The sequence below is a fragment of the Rhinolophus ferrumequinum genome, chromosome 18, assembly GCF_004115265.2.
Source record: "Rhinolophus ferrumequinum isolate MPI-CBG mRhiFer1 chromosome 18, mRhiFer1_v1.p, whole genome shotgun sequence".
In the NCBI taxonomy this organism is placed as follows: Eukaryota; Metazoa; Chordata; class Mammalia; order Chiroptera; family Rhinolophidae; genus Rhinolophus; species Rhinolophus ferrumequinum.
In genome coordinates this window covers 20,595,611-20,615,971 of record NC_046301.1, presented here as the reverse complement: position 1 = coordinate 20,615,971, position 20,361 = coordinate 20,595,611, and the positions used below count along the sequence as shown (strand labels likewise).

General features: G+C 47.2%; 1 protein-coding gene across 3 annotated transcripts in view; it reads right to left on the bottom strand.

Annotated features, from left to right (window-relative positions):
• Positions 1 to 5,066: 5,066 nt before the first annotated feature.
• Positions 5,067 to 20,361, bottom strand: part of ARHGAP10 (Rho GTPase activating protein 10) — a 251,677-nt gene continuing 236,382 nt past the window's right edge. For all 3 annotated transcript variants that reach the window (XM_033135263.1, XM_033135262.1, XM_033135265.1), the window contains 3 exons: positions 9,434 to 9,586; positions 8,196 to 8,287; positions 5,067 to 5,776 (listed from right to left, as the gene is read on the bottom strand). In XM_033135263.1, the coding sequence (XP_032991154.1) occupies positions 5,688 to 5,776; positions 8,196 to 8,287; positions 9,434 to 9,586 (334 nt within the window). In that variant the 3' untranslated portion in view covers positions 5,067 to 5,687. The remainder of the gene's footprint in view (positions 5,777 to 8,195; positions 8,288 to 9,433; positions 9,587 to 20,361) is intronic.

The following is a 20,361-nucleotide window of genomic DNA, read 5'->3' as shown; positions in this document are numbered from 1 at the left end:
CAGGCCACACCAGTCAGCACCACGATTCAAGTGGGTGCCCTTCCGGAGTAGAGCAGGCTCAGGCTTAGGTCCAGTAGGACCATATTTCTAAGAATTTGCAAAAGTGCCCTCGGCCCCAAAGAATCCAGCTGCACATTTAGGAGTCAGCTACGAACAAAGCCTCTGCCACTGAGGCAGCCAGCCACTGTAGGCCAGAGCAGTAAAAATTATGCATTGTGATATATATGTAGTTAGGGGTTGGTTTGCTTCTTTTCATTGAATGCCCTTCCAGCAAATAGAAAATATTGTCCCTTTATGCTAAAGTCAGCTCTAATACACGTTTTGATAAACTGTAAGTGTACAGAGACTAAAATAGCTTTAATATAAGTATCTCTGACACTTTAATTTCAAGTCATCCAATGTTAGCGCAGCATTTTTCTTGGAAATAAAACACTGGCTTCCCAAACAACATTGGGTAAGAGAAGATTAAGATTTTATCTTAATGACCAGCAGGAACCAAGACTGTATCGAAAGCAAAGTAAATAATGGGGCAGAATAGCAGGTGGTTAGCTGTAACACCCGCAAAAAAACTTAACGGTTTAAAATCAACTGCCATTGATTATTTCTCCTGAGTTTGAATTAGCTAGGTGAGTTCTACTGATCTGAGCCAGGCTGGGCTGAGTTGGCTTGTTCATGCATCTGTGGTCAGCCAGTAGCCGCCAGGTCTAGCTAGGATGGATTTGCTCCATGTGGCCTCTCATTCTCCATTGGACTAGCCTGGGCATGTTTTCCTGGTGGAGGCAATGCGCTACAACAGGCAGTGGACAGGTATAACACTGTTCCGGCCTCTGATGTGTCAAGCTTGTTCCTGTCCCATTGGCCAAAAAGGTCAAGCCTAGAGTCGGCAGGGGAGGGCGAGCTCAAAAAAGGGGCATGGATCAGGGAGCGGTGAAATGCAGGAGCATTAAATCAGCCTACTAGCAATTACTCAGATATTTTATTTCATAGAATTTACATTGCCAAGACAGCGGTTTCCAAGTTTTCATGGTCTGAGAAACACATTTCTTTGATCTCCATGCCCAGGCCAGCCTGTCCAGAGAGGGTCCTGGCTCCTGTGAAAACCGGCATGAGCTTGGTTGGACCACGCTGCTCACACTCTGTGAGTTGCTCCACCTGCAATGTTTGTTCAGGGGCTAAACCCTCTGAGGAAGGAGAAATCCAGACACCAACACATGGCACTGAGCTGCCTCCATGAATGCCATGCTTTTCCTGCCCACGTCCAGAGTGTAGGTCTCCTGTTGGGCCAAAAGCAGAAGCCTGCTTTCCGATCAAGTTGACCTTTCCTGTAGGAGAGAGCTCTCCAAGGTATTCTTCCAACCAGTCCATTGGCATCCTTTTAGCCAGACACAAAAGCACTGGGACAATGTTCCAGGTTACCCACCTGGGGTAATGATAAATTACTGCCCAGGCCAGTCAAGGAACAGAGTGCTCACAACACCTGAGAAGACATCTGCACAGGTAGGAGCAGGATAGCAGCTGGGGACGCTCTCCTGGAATAACAGCCTCCAACATGCAGGGAGGAAAGAATGTCACATGGCTCAGGAAGATTCAGAAAGACACGGAAAACACGCAGCCGAGGAAGGAGCCACTGAGATTGCCTTTGAGAGAGTTGAGGGGGGAATGAGTCAGAAGGTGGGAAGGGGCCAGCTCTGAGGTGAACGGGGAACAGAGAGACAAGGCCGAAGTTAAAGCGGCACAGTGCGTCCTTGGGAAGGAGCGGGAAGGCCAAGCAATGCAGGGCAGAGGGAAGAGCAAGGGATGGGCTTTGGAGAAAGGACGCTGGAGAGAAGCAGGGTGTGGCTAGAAGATGAGAAGGGGGACAGACTAACCACTGTACCTGTCGGCTGCCTCCTCCCTCTTCTCCATTTACTAAACCGTAGTTACTGCCACGCAAACTCCAGGCACTTAACCTTCATTACCATTTGTCCACAACACCCCAGTAAGTTTGATACTGCTCTCTCCACTTCACCAAAGGAGGCGGAAGCACAGAGGTCACGTTAACATGCCCAAGGTCACCACGGTCTAAAAACCGTAAAAACAGAATTCAAATAGGCTGTTTTTAACTCAAAACCTACTCTTAGCCACTGTATTAATTCCTGGGGGCTGTTGCAGCAAGGTGATGCCAACTGGGTGGCTTAAACAACAGGAACGCATTGGCTCCCAGTTCTGGCAGCTGGAAGCCTGAGGTCAAGATGTCGGAGGGTTTGTTCCTTCTGAGGTCCGTGAGGAAGGATCTGTTCCAGGCCTCTCTCCGTGGCTCGTCGATGGCCGTCTTCTCCCTGTGTGTCTTCACACTGTCTTCCCTCTATGCGTGTCCTGTCTCAGTGTCCAAATTTCTCTTTTTTATAAGGACACCAGTCACATTAGATTAGGGCTCAACTCTACTGACCTCCTTTTAACTAATTACACCTGCAGTGATCCTGTTTCCAAAGAAGGTCATATTCTGAGGTTAGGGTTTCAACATACGAATTTTGGATGGGGTGGGATTAAAATTCAATCCAGAACAGCCATTATCCCCTACGGGCCCCCAGAGGAAAGACGGTGCAGCAGAAAGAATGTGTGCCTAGCCTATGGAACTCGAACAAAGCTCTTTGCTCGAGTGCCTCCACTTTCTCATCTATAATATAGGATCATTTCTCCTGGCTCAGTTAGTCACTGTAAGGAAAGAATGAGTTAAACACCCATCGCTGGCTCAGACAAGCCCGCTTTCCCCATCTCCACCGGGAACTGCAGACGTTTCTGCTACTACACAGGAAGGAAGGTCAGGCCCCACAGGCGTATTGGCGTATTGGCTCTGTTCTCACCTGGCATCTCCTTTACAGGCACAGACACCACCGGGGTAGGCCCTGGATGACACCATCAGATGCAGGCCCCACAGCCCCACTGCAAACAGGAAACACAAAATCTGAGTGTCCTCTTTTGCCCAAAAAGCCCCTCATTGTGCCTCTGGGTGAACACAGGCTGCAGACCTGCTCTAAACAGCTGCAGCTGGTGCCGAGCCAGGGGCTGCGGGGCCAGAGCCAGAGAGAGGTGGGGCCGCCACTCAGGCAACCTTTGGCAGGTGCTCAGGGCATCAACCACACAGATGCATCAAAAACACAGGACACAATATACCCCCGTTTCTCTCCTGGGGAAATGAACTATGACTTGCCAAAGTAAGAGAACATCTCACAATTCCATTACTAAGTCTACTCTGGGGGAGGCTCCCCGACTGGAGACCCTGGTGAGCCTGGCCCCACTGTCCTATTCACAGAGAAAAACACCCTTTGTGTTACCCTGTTCTTCACGGCATAACCTCAGGAGGGCTCTGCAGGGCTTGGGGCTGTGAGAACCCTGTGAGAGCAGCCAGCATTGTACTAAGGTTTCACTACTGCCACACTGCCAGCCTGCAGAACACAAATGGCCCCAATGACAAAGATGCAAGTGACAATCACAGTAGAAATAACACAGGGATTAGCAGCTCCCATTAACTGAGCATGTACTATGCCTTGGGCGTGCTACTCGTATTAGGTCATTGCCACCTCTGGGTATCATCTTCTCTGTAGGAGGCTGGAAGAGAATCACAGAGTTAATTTAATTTTCCCAAACCACACAGATAGCCAGACAGAGGGGCAATTTCCTTGACCAGGTAAGTAGTGGTAAACACACTTTGGGGGTCACAGAAATTTGGGGGTAATAGCAGTTTGAGTGCACCTCACTGTGAATGATGGAAACCTTCCTCAAGCAAACAAATCAAGTCCTGGTATGGTGGGTCTTATTTTTTAATGCCCCGTGGGGATACATCAATTAGGAATCCTGCCAGGAAACCATGCCCCGTGCCGACCAGAGTTCGCTGTAACTGCCCACATTTGCATTTTTCTGCAGAGGACTTTCTTAAAGTGGGACACACGAGTAACCTCTTTTCATAAGCCAAGTTTCCCATCTACATCCCTAAGCAGCAGAGACGGCAGGAAATGGCAAACAGGTGGCACTGGGGGTAGTGCCACCCCCAGGCCCTGGCCAAGCTGGGCTGCACAGGGCTGGCCAGTGTCCCGTGGCCCTGGGCTCGTCCGCAGTCCCAGTGCCCTCCCTGGGGCCCACAGTTCAGTGCTCTAAATTATATTACACTAGGACTGTCCCCATTGTTATGTGCAACATGGACGTTTTTCACCAGGTCCATTTCCCTGTACACACCCTGACCCCAAACTTGACACGCTACAAGGTCCAAGTAACATGACTTCAAACCTGATAACCAGCAAACACTTGAATCAACCCCTCTGGGGAAGAGACGACAGACACAGCCTTCCTGTGACAAATTCCTTGGAGAGAAGTCTGACAGGCACCTCCTGTGGGGAAGAGAAACACACTAAGGTCCTGGGACAGGGCTGGCTTCAGAACCCCGAGGCCCCTAAAAATGAGCTCCACGTCCCCAGGACTCCAGATCAGGGACCAAGAAGCCTCCTCGGGCCCCGAGGTTGGTTGAGTCTGTGCCTGGGAGCAGAGGCTGAGAAGAACCAGGGAGGAGGGCAGCAGGGCCCACCCCCAGCTGGGGTGCCATCACGTGCAGGGTCAAGGCCGAAGCTCCTCCAGGAAGAGTCTGGATGCCTGACAGGCTGCCTTGAAGACCAGCTTAATCCAGATGGAGAGATTAGCACTGAGGCCTGGAAAACAGAGGAAGGGCAGGGTGCGGTGGGGACAGAGTCATCCGGTCCAGCAAGTCAGGAGGGCTGGCCACCACAGTACACTGCAGCTCACACACAAACCACAGAGGGGCAAGCCCCATCCTGCTCCCTCCCTGTCGGGGCTCACATGGGCCATGGCACAAAGGCCTGTTCAGGTGGCTGGAGGACGCCCTCCAGGATTTCAAACGTCGGGGAGGGTCTCTGGCCTCAGGAACATACCGTGCTGCAAATAAACAAGGATCCTTGTGAATAAATTCTACCTGTGAGTGTGTGTCAACATCAGAGGAAAATAAGTTTCCATCCACCAGCTGGCAAATCAGAAAACACTACAGAGGGAAGTCTTCTCCACATTAGACACACATCAAATAGTAAATTACATTTTATTTCATTTACAGAGACTATGGGGCAAAAGAGTGGTGTCTGGGAAGCAGTACACAGGTGAGAAACACCTAGAAGAAGCCTGTTATAAATATGCCGGTGTTCTCAAAGTAAAGTGAGCATGGGATCCCAGGGCGGCCATGGGGAAAGGAGCGCCTCTGAGCTGCCCTCTGGGTTTAGACCAGTTAAGGCCCCTGATGGCCAGCAGCAGCCCCTCCATACCACGTCCGCCAGGGCCGCGAGCCACCCTGCAAACAATACAAGTACAGCTCCCTTTGAAAGCTCAGCAGCAGGCGTGCAGGGAGGTGTCTGGTGGTGTGGTCGCCAGTAGGGGAGGTTGGGCAAGAAGAAGACCGCCTGCCTCCCTCTTCTCTACAGACTGGATAAAAATCCCATGTCCCGAGGCTTGACAAATGACCAGTCCGTTCCGTCAGTCCTGACAGTCTTCTCCTGCTCCACAGATCTGTGCACTGGCCCCTCCCCACCCCTGGAGCGCCAGTATGTGTGTCCAGGTGGCTGTGGGTTCCGCCCAGGAGGAAGAAGGCAGCTCCCTGCCCCCCGGCCAGTCCTTGGGGTTCCAGGGTCCCTGTGGGGTTCACAGGCTAGGTGCTACAGCAGCTTGACGTAATTCTGTGGAATCAGACCCCTCTTGCCATTCAGAGTCCCCTCTAGCCAGCCAGGTTCCCTCGAGGTTTGCACTGAAAAGGAAGAGAAATAATTTTTTACCAAAATGCCCCCAAGTTCTTGCTCCCTGTGAATTCACTGGATCACTGTGTATCTTAAAGGCTCAACCAATAGAGGATTGTGCCACAGCGGGCCAACTGCAACTCCACGGCCGGCAACACCCTCCATCCACAGAGGTCGGTGACGTACTCAAAGCCCTCCTTTCCAAGGCCCAAAATGCTGCCCTGACACACCATCCATCTTGTGGACATCCTTGAAGCATGTGATGCACAGAGAACTTAAGGAACGTGTCCAGAGCCACACAGAAAGCAGACAAGCCAAGGTCTGATCTCAGACAAAGTAACTCCAGAGTTGACAATCCATAGCTACCTGCTATCAATCACTCTTCGCTTCCAAAATCACACTGAGAAACTGGTGTGTAGAGGTGTGTATGTGCATATATACCTACGTGTCTGTGAACAGAAACACACATACACCCACATATATAAACAGTCACACACACTTTTTTTTTTTTACACAGACTCCTGCAAGTCCCCTAGGGACTTCAGAGGTGGAGAACATCAGTATCCAGTGTCGGCCACCTATTGGCCTTTCCCATTATCCACACGGGCAGAACTGGGGTTGGCTGAGGGCCTGGCCCTCCCTCACATGTGTGTGGGCCCAGAGGAGGCACATCTGTGCCCAGCGTGGTTCCGAATGAACAACGTCCTTGCTGGCAGTAGGCTCAGGGTGAGCAGACTCCTATGACTCCGTTCTGGCTATGGAGACGTGAGGGCAGGGAAACTAGGAAAGAAGTCTGGAGAACTTTTCTTGTTCGTAAAGAAAAGGAACACAAGGATAAGGCACCCCTCCTGCTGCAGATGAGTGCGACCAAGAAGCCTAGAACTGTGGCAGCCACCGTGACCACGAGAGACGCCAGACGCCCCTTCCCCAAAGCTGAGAACGGTTCAGCAGACGGTTCAGCAGACGTAGAAATGCTCTGGACTTTGAGAACATAAATTAACCAACACTGTGGCGGGGGGCCCTCCTTCCAGACTTACTACTGGGTGAGCTAATCCATTCTTATGACTGATTTAGCCACTTGTGTCAGTTTTTGTCACTGCAGTTAAAGGCATCCTAATAGACACACCTTCTACCCGGGTCACTGTCTCCCAAACAATACTGTGGAAGGGTTTCCGAGGCTCCCAAACAAACCCCCCCCAAAATCACTATCATGGAAAAGACGCGCGTCTCTTTCTCGCAAATGGCTGCCTTCAATACTGCCCTCTCAGCTTTCCCTCCTGCCATGTGGTGTGCCGATATGTGACAGGCCTGGAGGAGGGCAGCGGAGTTACCACACTCTCCTCGCCAAAGTGCGTGTATAGGTGTTCTGGTAGCAGGAGTGATCTTCCTTCTACTCCAAGAGCAAAATTTCTCCACAAAGTATAATTCTGTCATTACGTGAGGTTTCTGTTATTGTCTGTTTTCTGACACTATCAGGAGTCCCTGGCTCTCAAGCATACATATCACACGCATACACAGAAATCTCTTCTAAATGAAGCAAATTGCTTTCTAAAAAAATAATCCCCAGCAAGTGCTGCATTACTGACAATATACCGCTATGCATCGTGTTGATATACTCCATATATTCCAAACATTCTGGCTAATCAGCCATTCCTGTCCAAGCACCTAAGGTTCTCACTGCTCCCCCAGAACTCTTCTGGGCAGCTCCACCCACACATGACATCACTGTTTCCACAGCAACCAGTGAATGTCATAATGAGCAGAGCAGGCCTGGAGAAGGAAGAAATCGAGGGGGTGGCGGAGAGACACACACTCAACCATAGGAGGAATTTGTGAAACATTAAGCCAGGCACAGCTCCTAAATGCTTGTGTGTGATGAATCAAACCTTCAAAGTCTGCACACTTGTTTCCGTGTGCAAAGTCAATCCCCACAGCTAAAGATCCGCATACTAGTCAAATCAGCAGAAACCACGTACAGCATAGGGATAGGAAGGGAATTACAAACCACATGTTTTTCAATAATAGCACTCCTCGGTATCTCAGATTTGGCAAACCTGGAGCATTTGGGTGGTTTGCTTGGGGACGCTCTGGGTGACAAAAACAAAGGATGTGAATCAGAAGAATCCTTGACTCCAAGCGGCACCAGCTTCTTTACTCCAGGAGACAGATGTCCTGGATGAAGACCCACAAGAGTGAGAAGGGCTGGAGAAGCACCAAGATTAAGGCAGACGTGGGATGCCGGCCGCCCCTGCACCGCCCGCGGACGTCCAGTTCCTGGGAGCCAAATGAGCCAACTCTCTCCTGTCCAAGGCGTCAAGGGATAAGCTTATGCTCCTGACACCACCACAACGAGTGGCTGCTTGCTCTGGGTTGCTGACATGTGAGGGGGACAGAACATATCCCACCACAAAGCTCCCACGGACAACTTACCGTCCTCAAAAATCGCTCCTATTTCAAAAGATAATTCCGAGCTGTGTTCTGCTTCACACGGATACACCGCCCGAGCCTTCCGACTGGACATGCTGAGAAAGGAGCATGAAGGACACAAATTAAAATGTGGAGACACTGGGAGAGAGTAACCTCATCTGCCCTCCATCTCCCGTGGCCCAAATCTCATTTATCTATGTCCCCAGTGGGACAACTCCATCCACAAAAGAATTAGCAGGGAAGTGAACATCAGGCAACACTACAGCACTTGATTTTCAAGTAAATGATGGGTTTCAAATTCAAATCTTTCTTTAGGGAGCCTCTCTGAGCAGCTTTCACTAAACCTCTTCACCTAATTCTCCTCTCCACCCAGCAGGATGGCCTTCCCCATCATTCAGCATCATCAGAATCACAGGATGTGTTTATTTCCTAAGTACTTCCGTTTATCTATTAGGTAAAGCACCCGTGTCTTGAGACAGAAGACCCGGCAGTGGAAAGACAGAGGCACACACATCCTACGTGGCTTCAGCAATGTGTGCAGACACTGATCTGTCTACACTGCTCAGCTTTCATGCCGTTCTGGAAAAGGGCTTAGTGTTCTAACTTAGGTCTTCTTTATTTAGACCCCCTCACACCTGCTCCTAAAAGCCGTATCAGGCTCAGCTTCTCACCACTTGTCAAAACGTTCTAGGTGTGCTGGTGGGGACAGAGCATCCTGGGGAGGGACAGTAACCACGCTGTGAGCCAAACTGAAGCAGAGGGACGTGTCCCACCTCACTGCACTTGGGGTGGCTGTGGGGAGCCAGTCATGGTAAGAAGAGCTTCAGTCCACCACCCCGGAGGAAGGGTCTGCTCAAGGCCAGCACCTCTGGCCCTCTGCACGACATGGCTGTCGTAATTATTATCTTCAGTGTCCAGCTGACCTTCCTTTCAAACAGAGCACATGCTTTATTATATTCGTATACAAGAAGTTCTTCTGAAATAAGTGGTTTTATTAAGTTCAAAATCTGCACCAAAAAGAGTGGGTTCAAGCAGGTCTGACATAAGGTAAATTTTTCCTAAGAACATTCTTGCTCTTGAACCGAGGCACTGCGCCGAGACAAGGTTGTAAATGTATTCGGGGGAGGGGACAGAAGAACCGGAGTTGGCCTTTTCCTCAGAGAACACAAGGACCCGTCAGCATGACTGAGCGGCTTCCGTGTGCTGCCGCCATATCCTACCTCACGGTCCAAACCACGTACCTTTCCGGTGGCTTGTCTGCTACAGTGGCAGGAAGAGAAAAGGGGCAAGGTGACAACTTAGGTGAAGGAGGCGTCCCAGCTGGGGTGCAGCTTGGTGTGGTTGGAGACTGTGGGTTCAGCCACTGGACCATTGATGATCGGGTCTGGCTTGGGCTAAGGGGGAAGTTTGAAGAGCAGGATTTAATCGTATAAAGGCCACAGAACCCCAAACATGCACTACCCCGATCCTAACTAGCCAGGATAATGGCTCCCTGCTCTCTCCCAATGACCAGAAGGGACAGAGTCCTCTCCACATCCTCCCAAGTCTGTAGCCCCGAGAGGCACGCCCCCAAACTAGAGATGCCTTATTGCACTTCTCCAGGTTTGTGGAGAAGGAGATCTCGTCTTGTCCAATCCAGCACCATACCAGTTCAATAATTAGGACACTGAGAATAGGTGCCCAAAATAGTTGCCTGGACTTTTAAGGGGTTCATGTTTTCTGCTTATAAGGAAGGTCCTAAGAATTTTCAGTCAACCTCATGACCTACATGGCTCTAAAAATTCACCATGTGGTCTTGGAATGTTTCAAGCTCTTTCATCTGGTCATATACATGTAGCAACTCAGAAAAAAAGTGCCACTGAGACTCACGATCCCTCACGACTAGCATGTAAAGGAGAAACTGATGAACAGCAAAAACCTCTGTGACCAGAGCCTCCACTAATATTCGCAGATAAAAAATAATGTCAAAAGGTCAGTGAACAGACTCCTGGAGGGGCCTCTAAACATGAAGGCAGAGTTCAGTAAATACGTGCTGATCTGAATTACAGCACCCTTCAATGATCTCAAAACTGGAGGCGTGTGACTGTGGTATAAGAAGCTCACTTGAAAAGCACAGTGCTTGAAGTTTCTCGGCTTCTTCAATCCCATTTTCGGCACATACATATTGTGTCCGATACACTCAGATGCTCTTTACCTCAAACTCACCCTCTTGGCGAAAACCAGTTTCCTGGGTAGCTGCTTCCTGTCCTTCCACATTCCTGGGCATTCCCTTTTGATTCTTTCTTCTCTAGCAAAACTAACACCAAGGTCTGTGCATTTTCACTTCAAATAACTCCCAGGCTGTTCTTTCCTCTCCCTTCTCCTTATCGGAGATGATCCCATTCTCACTGCTACATGCCAGTGTTACCACAGGGGTCTCCTGGCTAACCCCACAGCTCAGTCCTCAACTCTGCCAGCTCTCAGGCTCTCCCACGTCTCTACTGGGTCAGCTGTCTCTTCCTCAGCTCCGCTCCAGGCTGGCCTGCCCCAGTATTTCTACTTTGGCCTCTCTCAGTCATACGCTTTCTCTGACGTCCCATCACACTGATAAAAGGGAGGGCAGGTTGGCATGAGTTGTTCTGTGATGGTGTCAGATATTTCTCGTCTTTGGGGCATGAGCACTTCTTTAGCTCTTTTTGTAGCTCTCACATGGCCAGGCAGAGTGCTAGGCACATGAAGCGTTCAACCAACATCCAAGCAACCAATTCTGATGTTTCTAAAACTAAAACTGGATTTTATAAACCAGGTACCTAAAATATTACACAACTGTCGTGATAGATATTTAGTACACAGACGGTTTCCTATCCTTTGATCAGCAAGGGGCGGCAGGTGCACATGTAAAAAAACCATTATTCTTTGAACAGCATATTTACGTCTTCCCTCTCCAGCCATTCATTTGGAAATCATAAAACCTATTTCACACCCAGCACAGAGACCCATAAATCTCAAAGGGATGTCTATTACCAGCAGCAGAAGTCACTCCATTCTTTTATCAGAAAATGAACTTTAAATGGTGTCTTACTAATCAGGAAAGGAGGGGAAGGGATGAGTGAAGCTCTGAGGGAGAATTTAAGACCTCCTGAGCCAAACAATTGCCATTTTATCGCCCAGCAATTATTCAAGGTGCTTGGAGGCTAGTGGTGGTGGAAGATGAGACGTCTTGCCACACCCCTGTCAACACTTTCTATATTTATTTTCAATATTTATTTTCAATAAATAGTCAAGCGATTAAATGATGGCCATCCATCTGCTGAGAGGGAGGACAGCTACAGGGTGAAGATAACGCAACAATGCGACTGTATTTATAAGGCTCTTTAAAAAGCAGATGGTAGCCTTTATAGCTATTATCTGTGTAATCCTCACATCTTTCTTAAAAAATAATAAGTAAAAAGTGTTTTGGATTTTTTTATAAAGGGCAAATACCACTTTTGGAAAAATGAAAGAATTGTTAGAATGGCAGATGCAGAAGGTAAGGACCTGTCCCTTAGCTGGGCTCTCTCCATCCTGTCCCAAAGCAGAACTCAGAATCAGCATCCCCTTCCAGTGCCAATTTCTCAACCTTAGCCTTTTTGGGCTTTTGCTCTATCATCTTTTTCTAGTTGTTCAACATATAGGTGTGTTACGTGATCCAGTACTAACTGGTTCACCAGGATAACCTGTCTGACTTGCCACTTAGACTTCAGTTTCTGTATTTAAGTTCCTGGGTCTTTCCCCACAGTATCTCAGAATCCTCAACTAGTACTTCTCTGGATTTCAGAATCCCACGGGGGCACAAACATTGCAGGCTAGGATATTCATGAAAGGGATCAAAACACAAGTCTGGAAATTGTCTCTAGAGAGGCAGCATAAAAAGTCACGTAAAGAATCAATCAGAAGTCCTGTGAAAGAGGAGATCCACGCAGCCAAACAAAGTTTGGGAAACAGAACTGTCTGGATACAAGAAACTTTCAAGGCTTTTCCACTGGGAAAGAATGGGATGAGGCAAGAAGTAGTTAAAAAAATATATACTCAAGACCTAAAAGTGAGTTCTCACCTCAGTAGAGGTCGGATGATGGTATAATTCACAGGTGTCTCCCAAAAGCAAACTGCCCATATTTTTTGAAGCCAAGCAATTATAAGCATGAGCTTTTTTATATAAACCATCTCCTACTTTCCAGAATTTGGGTAGGGGTGGGTGTGTGTGTGTGTGTGTGTGTGTGTGTGTGTGTGTGTTAATAAGAATCAAATTTTAATTTCTTTCTTTAAAATACAATATTTACATTTTCTCAACAAAGCAGCAGAGGAAAATGTTACTTTTGCAAGAGAATTCTGATATTCTCTTTCCCTTCTTTGATTTAAAACATTTTAGAGGAGAACTAGGTATTTTGCAAATGGCAGCTCGTAGCAAAGGTCTAACAGTTTTTCTCAACCTGGGCCTTAGGAGAGAATTAAGCCCTAAGGTGTCCAGGTACGTAATGAATGAATACCTCTCCTATACATCTAGAATGGTCCTAGCTACCTATGGTGTTGCATCTCTCCTGTTTTTGCACATATGACGAGCAGAGGGACTGGCTGCCTTAGAAGACTACAGAGCAAACAACCTTAGAAGATACATTATGTCTCCCTGGAAGCAAAGAGCAGGTTTTACTGCCCATCATAAAAGATCTGGGTTTCCTAAGCTCTGGGCTCCCCTCCTATAACACTCCACATGCAGGTGTCACCTGGCCTAGGGGTATCACCCTGGGGACACTGGGACTTGGGGAAGTGCTCCTCTGACTGTACTATTGCTGTGACTGGCAGAGTCCTTTGGCTGTGACCCGGAGTCCCTTGTCCTCTGTTAGCATCCATGAAACCACCACAGGCAAATATGGTTGTTTGCAGAGTAAAGTTTCAGCCTTTACAGCTCTTAAAATTAACACCTTGGAAGAATTGAGAAAATACTCTCATTCAGTACTCTGTGGTTCAGAGGAGAATATAGCTAGCAAAGTCTTTGGGTTAAAGATCAAAAATAATGGGAGACATAAGAATAAAAAGCTCATTACCTACTAGAACACAATGAAATGTTTTGAGTATTCTCTCCTACCCCTTCCCAAATCTATCTATCTATCTATCTATCTATCTATCTATCTATCTATCTATCTATCTATCTATCTATATCTATCTTTTAATTTACTTATTTCCTTCTTTCTGCTGCCCCTTTAACTAAGGATTTTTGATGAGTAAGGCTGACATGATCACAAACTACCCATGTTATTTAATGATGAGCTGCTGACCAATTACAAAAAAAAAACTAAGTGCTACATGTTTCTTGAAGGCCAAGTTGTGGTTTGCAAAAAAAAGGAGACAGAAGTCAACTCTTCCTAAAAAGCTCAGAAACCACATTTACCAAACATAGAAGTGCATTAAAGAGGAATACAAATACCTGTGGGCCAGCTTCCTAATTTCACACACTACATGGAAAGAGCCTTCTCCAGAAGCAGAACCAGCGCCCCATTTCAGTGCAGGGAAGCCACCATGCCTGCCTTCCTTCGAAGAGAATCTTTCCTTCTTAAAGAAAGGGACACATGGAAACAAGAGGGTTTCCCTATAAACACAAAGAACGGCTAACTCAGAAACTCATCCTTGGAAATACTTGTATTGAAAGTCTTCCTGGCTATTCCTAAGGCAACAGAGAGGTCTCTTGTGTGCAGTATAGGGTGGGCAGAGTGGGGGAGAGCCAATCAACGGGGACTAGGGTAGCATCTGTGAAAGTGAGGAGAAAATGCTCATCTATCAAAACAATCAACACTCTTGCTTTGGAAAAAAGGTCTGTATCTCAGGGAAAGACCCTACAGCTTGCACTGTGGGGAAGACTAAACCCTCAAATACATGAAATTAGGACTGTGTGTGTGTGTGTGTGTGTGTGTGTGTGTACAATTTTACAGAGTTTATTTTTCTAAAATGTAACAAATCAGCAGTATATGCTGCTTCTGATTCAAACTGTGACCCAATCGTCTCCAATACCAGACTCTACGCTCCATGCATATTAAAAACTTTTTGGCAGCAAAAAAGCACCAACATTTCAAATATGGGGGAGGGGAACTAGGACCTCAACTGAGAAAATTCAACAACAGCTGCAGGCAGAGTCACCAGAGAGCTCCTGCATCCAACAAACATTTCTTGCATAGCACTGACGGGTCAGGCTCTGGACAGTGCGAGCAAAACAAGCACCCAACTCCAGGCTCTTTGAGCGCTGAGCATAATTTAAAATTCGAAGGATGCAGAACAGGGAGAAGACATGTCAAGAGAAGAAATGACTGCTTATATAAAGTGATTAAATCCCCCAAATACCAAGATATTTGACGGCGGTTAAATGATGTCAGAATCAAATCAGAAGTTTGTACCAGGATGAAAGATTTTAAAACCTCATTTGCAAGGTCTCCGAGCAGAAGCTAACACATTAGTGAAATGATCTTTCATTCCAGCCTGAGAAACGCACAGCATAAGTCTAGAACAGCTGTCCTGGGCAAAAGTGTTTGAAAATGTTAATAAAGACAGAAGGAAATATTGTAGATCTGTACATTACGGGAAATCTCTGTTCAAATAAATGCCACAGTTACTCCTTCAGTGCCAGAGAGGGAGAATTCCGCAGCCAGCACATTGTTGGTTCCCCATGAGCAGACAGAGGGGGACAGCAGTGGGGGGAAACAAACAGCTGTGACAAGAGTCACTATTGGGAAGGAGGCCGTCACTCACTGCCCATAAGAAGGTCCAAAGGGACCCTGTTCGCTCATCATTCATGGTCTGAGAACTACCTTCGGGCCCCATGCTAGGCTCGGTGACACCCAGGGGGCTACGACATCTTCTCTCCATGCGCACTCTCCATGCCACGTGGGTGGAGATGCCGTGTGATGTGCGCCATGTAGGGAGTTGCCCAGGGGCCCTCAGGAAATAGAGGGAGCAGCTATCATGTGGGCATCCAGGAAGGCTTTCTAGAGGAGGTGGTGTCTGCCTGGAACCGATGCTCTCGTCATCAACGTCATCATCGCCTCTTTACACCCAGGCTCCTTCCAGGCAGAACGGCGCACACAACTCATGCATTAGGTCACTCATCCCCCGCTACGCTACCATGCCACACTATGTATGAAAAGGTGAAAGTGACTCACTCAAGGTCACGTCAGTACCAAACCCCATTGTGACAAGACTGCAGAGAGCTCACAGCCTCAAGTCCTTCTGAGTGGCTGGAACACATTATCAGGAGAGATGGGAAGTGGAGATGCTCAGGGGGCAGGACCAGAGGCAACAGAGGGCTACGGAAGAATTTTAACCACGAGAATTCCAAGTGCATGAAACGCCACCCCCTCTACAGGGAGACTGCGGTTCCAAAGCCAGCTCTGGCTGTGTGCCCGTTTCTTAAGCTCTCCGGGCTTGTTCCTTTTTTGGGTAAATACAAAGAAGGACACTTCTCACTAGCTAGAGGCTGTGGCGGGAAGGAAGAGGATGGATTCCGGGTGCCTCTCGGATGCTGCAGCACAGTTGGCATGACAAGCCTTGCCCGAGGCTCATCCAGTGACTAACAAACTGCCTGGTCTCAGTTTCCTTCGGTAAGATGAAGGTAATCATGAACGGGCTGGTCGCTGCAAGACTGAGACGAGATGAGAGGTGCAAAGCACTCAGCAGTGACAGGACCCAGTCAGCACTCCATAAATGAAGCCCTTATTACCAGTATTAGGCGTTTCTGAGTCAGCGCTCGTCTCTCTGGTTTCCAGCTACATCACCACTAACAAATCATTTGCTTGACCAAAAAACAGCAAATAATCTACGTCACAGGGGGAAAATACAGATATTAAAAGGATGTCACCATTAAAAAAGAAACACAGAGGTGCTAAATGTAATGTAGTGGGATTCCAGATTGGATCCTGGAATAAAAGAGAGTGGAAAAACTAGTGAAATCCAAATAAAGTCTCAAGTTAATAGTATTATACTGACGTGAATTTCTTATTTTTAACAAAAGTTCCCTGGTGCTGTGTAAGACGTTAACAGTAGGAGAAGCTGGGTGAAGGGTTTCTGGCAATTCTTTTTATACTATCTTTGTAACTTTTCTGTAACTCTAAAACTATTTCAAAATCAAATTTTTTTTTTAAACAATAGGTGTAAGTGGAACGACCCCAATCACTGTTACACTAAAGGCCTTTTGAAATAATGCTTCCATGCTCGAAGGCATTCAAAAAGCGTAAGAGACACTTTTGATTGGTTCAATGATAGGAAAAAGTTCATGAGGGTTACTTTTAAAAATTATCTGCACTGTCCATCTGAAAAATGGCAATTAACCACACTTCTTGAAACTGACTTTTAAGAAACACGGGCTCTTCCAAATAGGTTAGTTTTATTTATAGATTAGATCGGGGTCAGCAGAAATTTCTGCAGAGGGCCAGACAGTAAATACTTTAGGGTCTGCAGGCCATACGGTGAGTCTCATGACTACTCAAGTCTGCAATCATTGCATTGAAAAAGCAGCCACTGACAAAATGCAAATAACTGGGTGGCCGTGTTCCAATAAAACTTTATTTATAAAAACAGCTGGCAGTGAGCCACCATTTGCTATCCCTACAGGAGAATCCATTGGTAGTGGAGAGTGGGGAGAGATGAAGAGGATGATGATGGCAAATGCCCCTGGGCTTGAGAAGTCCCTGTCCCCCGCCCCCACACACACACTCCATCTTAACCAGTTTTGTGGCTTGGACTCCTGTGTGTGTCGGAAGCCGACCTGCAAATACCCAGGGCCTTCCTGCAGCAGAAGCTCTCTTCAATCACTGCTCACAATCACCTCCCATGCAGGAGGGAGGCAGCCAATACATCAAGCTAGCATGTAAAAGCAGTAAATTGCTCACCCTTGAGAAAAAACATAGTCTTTTGTAGAAGGCAGGTGGGCAGGAAGAGATGGAAGGGCACTGCGGGAAATCAGTCAGGCACAGACAGAGCCTTTCGAAGGAGGCCACGGCCACACCTAACACACAGCCCTCACCCTGTGGGATACTCTCAGGCTCCTGCTGGCTTCCCTCCTTAACGAGAAAGGACACCACCATCTAGTCAGTTTACCGCTCACAAAGGTCACTCCTAGGGTGTTCGTTTTCTTGGGTTTGGTTCTAAAAGAACTATCTTAGAATCACGTCTCTGACCAATCTTTCACTCAGTGTTCCCCGGAATTGCATTTATCTTCCTTCCAGATGACCACGGTGGAGTCAGGTAAGAGGGCTGAACTTGAGCTTGCTAGCGAAACCAAAATGGAACTATAGCTTCATTTCAGAAAACTATGGGGCTTTAGAAGTCTCAGTGCTGTGGTCCTGCAGGGTTAACTGACGGGAATGTTTCTACCAGCCCAGTTCTCATGTGGAAAATAGCTGCCACCCAACGTGAGGGCTGAACATAAGACAAGGGCTACCTTGTACAGGTCGAAAGGGGTACAACATCAGGCTGCTAAGAAAAATCCTCTGGTTTCTTACCAAGCTGTTGGATGGGTTACCTGATGTGATAGGTGAGTCACTCATATTGCTCAGAATAATTTATAGGGTTGGCAGGGTTCCCGTGGGAACCCAAGGCCTTGTTCACATAATATCCAAGAGCCATTATTCTCAGGGGCTTCTACAAAGGAGGTGCTGACCCACAGAGGCTAGGAGAGGACCTCCAAACTGAGGGTCCTCCTGGAATAACTACAGTAACTGCTGGAAACAACACAACTTCAGGTCAACATCTAAGGCTTCTCCAGCACTAGGGAGGTTATTTCCCTGAGCTATTTAGTGAGATTATATAATGGACAAACCAGGAAGTCGGGTTAAGTTTAACTAAGAGTATCAAGTTAGGTTCTCAGAGGGGAGGGAAATCCAAGCAGGGAGCTGCCCAGAGCTCCCAGGAGGGGTTTTACAATGCCTGGTTCCTTGAAACCTCACAACAATCCAGAGGGGCGGATGCTGTTATTCCCCTTTTACAGATAATCTTGCTAAGCCTTGGTTTGCCTAAATAATTTATAGAAGGCCTACAAAGTTTTAAGATGCAGAACGAGGCTGCAAAGCCAGGCGTGTCTGACTCTAAAATCACTGCTTTTCCAGTCTAGACTATCTTCCAGCTTACAGAGAGCTCACGAGGGCCCTGCCAGCATTTCAATATTGAGACACAGCCAGCCAATCCTTGCATAGCAAGTGATAAATTGCAACAACAAAAAAACCAATGAAACTAAAAAACAGAACAAGACTAATGAGAATTTTTTTTTCTTTTTTTTTTGGTCTTCAGCAGAAAATCTCCTGCAACATTCAGACGTGTCTCTTTATTTTGGAAAGTCGACTTTTCATTATGGGGCTTTAAAGTTACATGACTAATCAACATTCTGGCTTGAAAAGAAAACCTCCAAATTTCAGGCCCTGTAGTTACAGCACAGCAGAGGAAGACGTGAATTAGGCCACACACAAGTGCCAAGTACACAATAAAAATACCCTGGCAAGACACAGGGGAGGTGCATGGGAAGACGTGAGCATGCAGGCCGTTGGTATGGCATCATTTCTATACAGAGTGGGAGAGAAGATTCACGGCAACACACAGGACAAAAGTCGTACCCCAAAGAAATGAGTGTACACAGACACTGATGGTCGATGGCCAAGTATGTGAGCCAGTGATCAGCTTCAAGACCTTTAGTGAAGCTAAAGGGAGATGACCGGATATCACCCCGCTCAGGAAAATGATGGACGCTGCTCTGTTTGCTAAATATCAAATTTCCAAGTCCTTCAGCTCTGTTTCAGGGGAGGACGCCCTCTACCCCAAATCTCAGCCAAAGGTGTTAGATGATGAATGTGCAGCAACCAGATTCAAGTGTTTATTCCCCAGAGATAATGCTAAGCCACAGTCACGTGACTTAATTCAGTACACCATCTGCAAAACAAGGGCAATGACCAGCTGACAGTTATATCACACCGGGTCTCAGATTTGGGAGAAACCTATAATTCGAACAATGTTCCCATATGCAACCAGACAATCTCCATCCTTACAGTAAAACAAGTCTAAGGGGACCATTATCACTGGGACAGACAGCTCAAACTCCACTAGTCCTTTACTAGTCGGGCAGCTTGGGGCAACTTTCCCACCCTCTTTGTGCCTTGGTTTCCCCCTCTTTAAAAATAAAGATGTATCTACCCCACTGGGTTCATGTGAGGATTAAGGTGAAATATCATTTATAAAGCAGCTAAAAACAAAATCTGGTCTCCCCAAATAATTAATGCTCCGTAGTCTTTGATCTTGAGAAATGCAAGAGGGTAACTATCAAATCAAACCTTCTCTGTAGTCTCTAACCACCAGCTATTGCTGAAGCAAAGGCTTCTGCCCCCTGTAAGTCCCCAATCCCCCAAAAGGAAGTCCAGAAGGGAGCTAACTTCCGAGCAGAATTCACAAGATAGCCGTGGGCTCACAGCAAGGTGACATGTTCCTCCTACTCATTTGGCCCTGTTCTTCCTTACACTGGAGCTATCTTAGACCTCAATCCTCCTGAACCCACCCAGGGACTTTGGCGCTCACTTGGGTATGGGAGAGGGGACTGGCTTCCAAATCTGTCTTCACAGAACCCAGTACCAGAGAGTACATCCCTCCAAATGAAGGCGCTAACTCTACTAGAGATGTCGGTCAGTGTTACCAGCCATGGTCTGTAACTAGGACCAACCTGCAGGTGAGCAGAGCAAAGGTCTAACCTTGTTAGGATATGATGTCCCTACTAGCCAGGAAAGATGCTGGAAATTCCTAGGACGGGCAAGACAATCCTTTGGGTTAAATATCACTCTCTCCTAATCTCTTTTTAAATCTGCATAGCTTTCATCCCCATGTTATAAAAGCAACTATGTGTTCATTTTAAGTCAAGTTAGCAATAAAGTAGAAGTGAAGAAAAAAAAACAAATTTTAAAAGATAAATTCCCCATTTCCTTTTGAAACAATAATCATAAGAAAACATGTAAAAATAAAAGATACCAAATTCTAGGGTGAACTGATCACCCCTGGGCAAACAAGGTGAAGCGGGGTGGGGTAGGGTTGAGGACACCCTCCCTGAAGGGATAGAGGAGAGGGGAAAAGGAAAGAAACAGATCAGGAAGAGGTGAACACAAAGTTTGCCTCTGACTGCTACCTTATAATTTCTAGG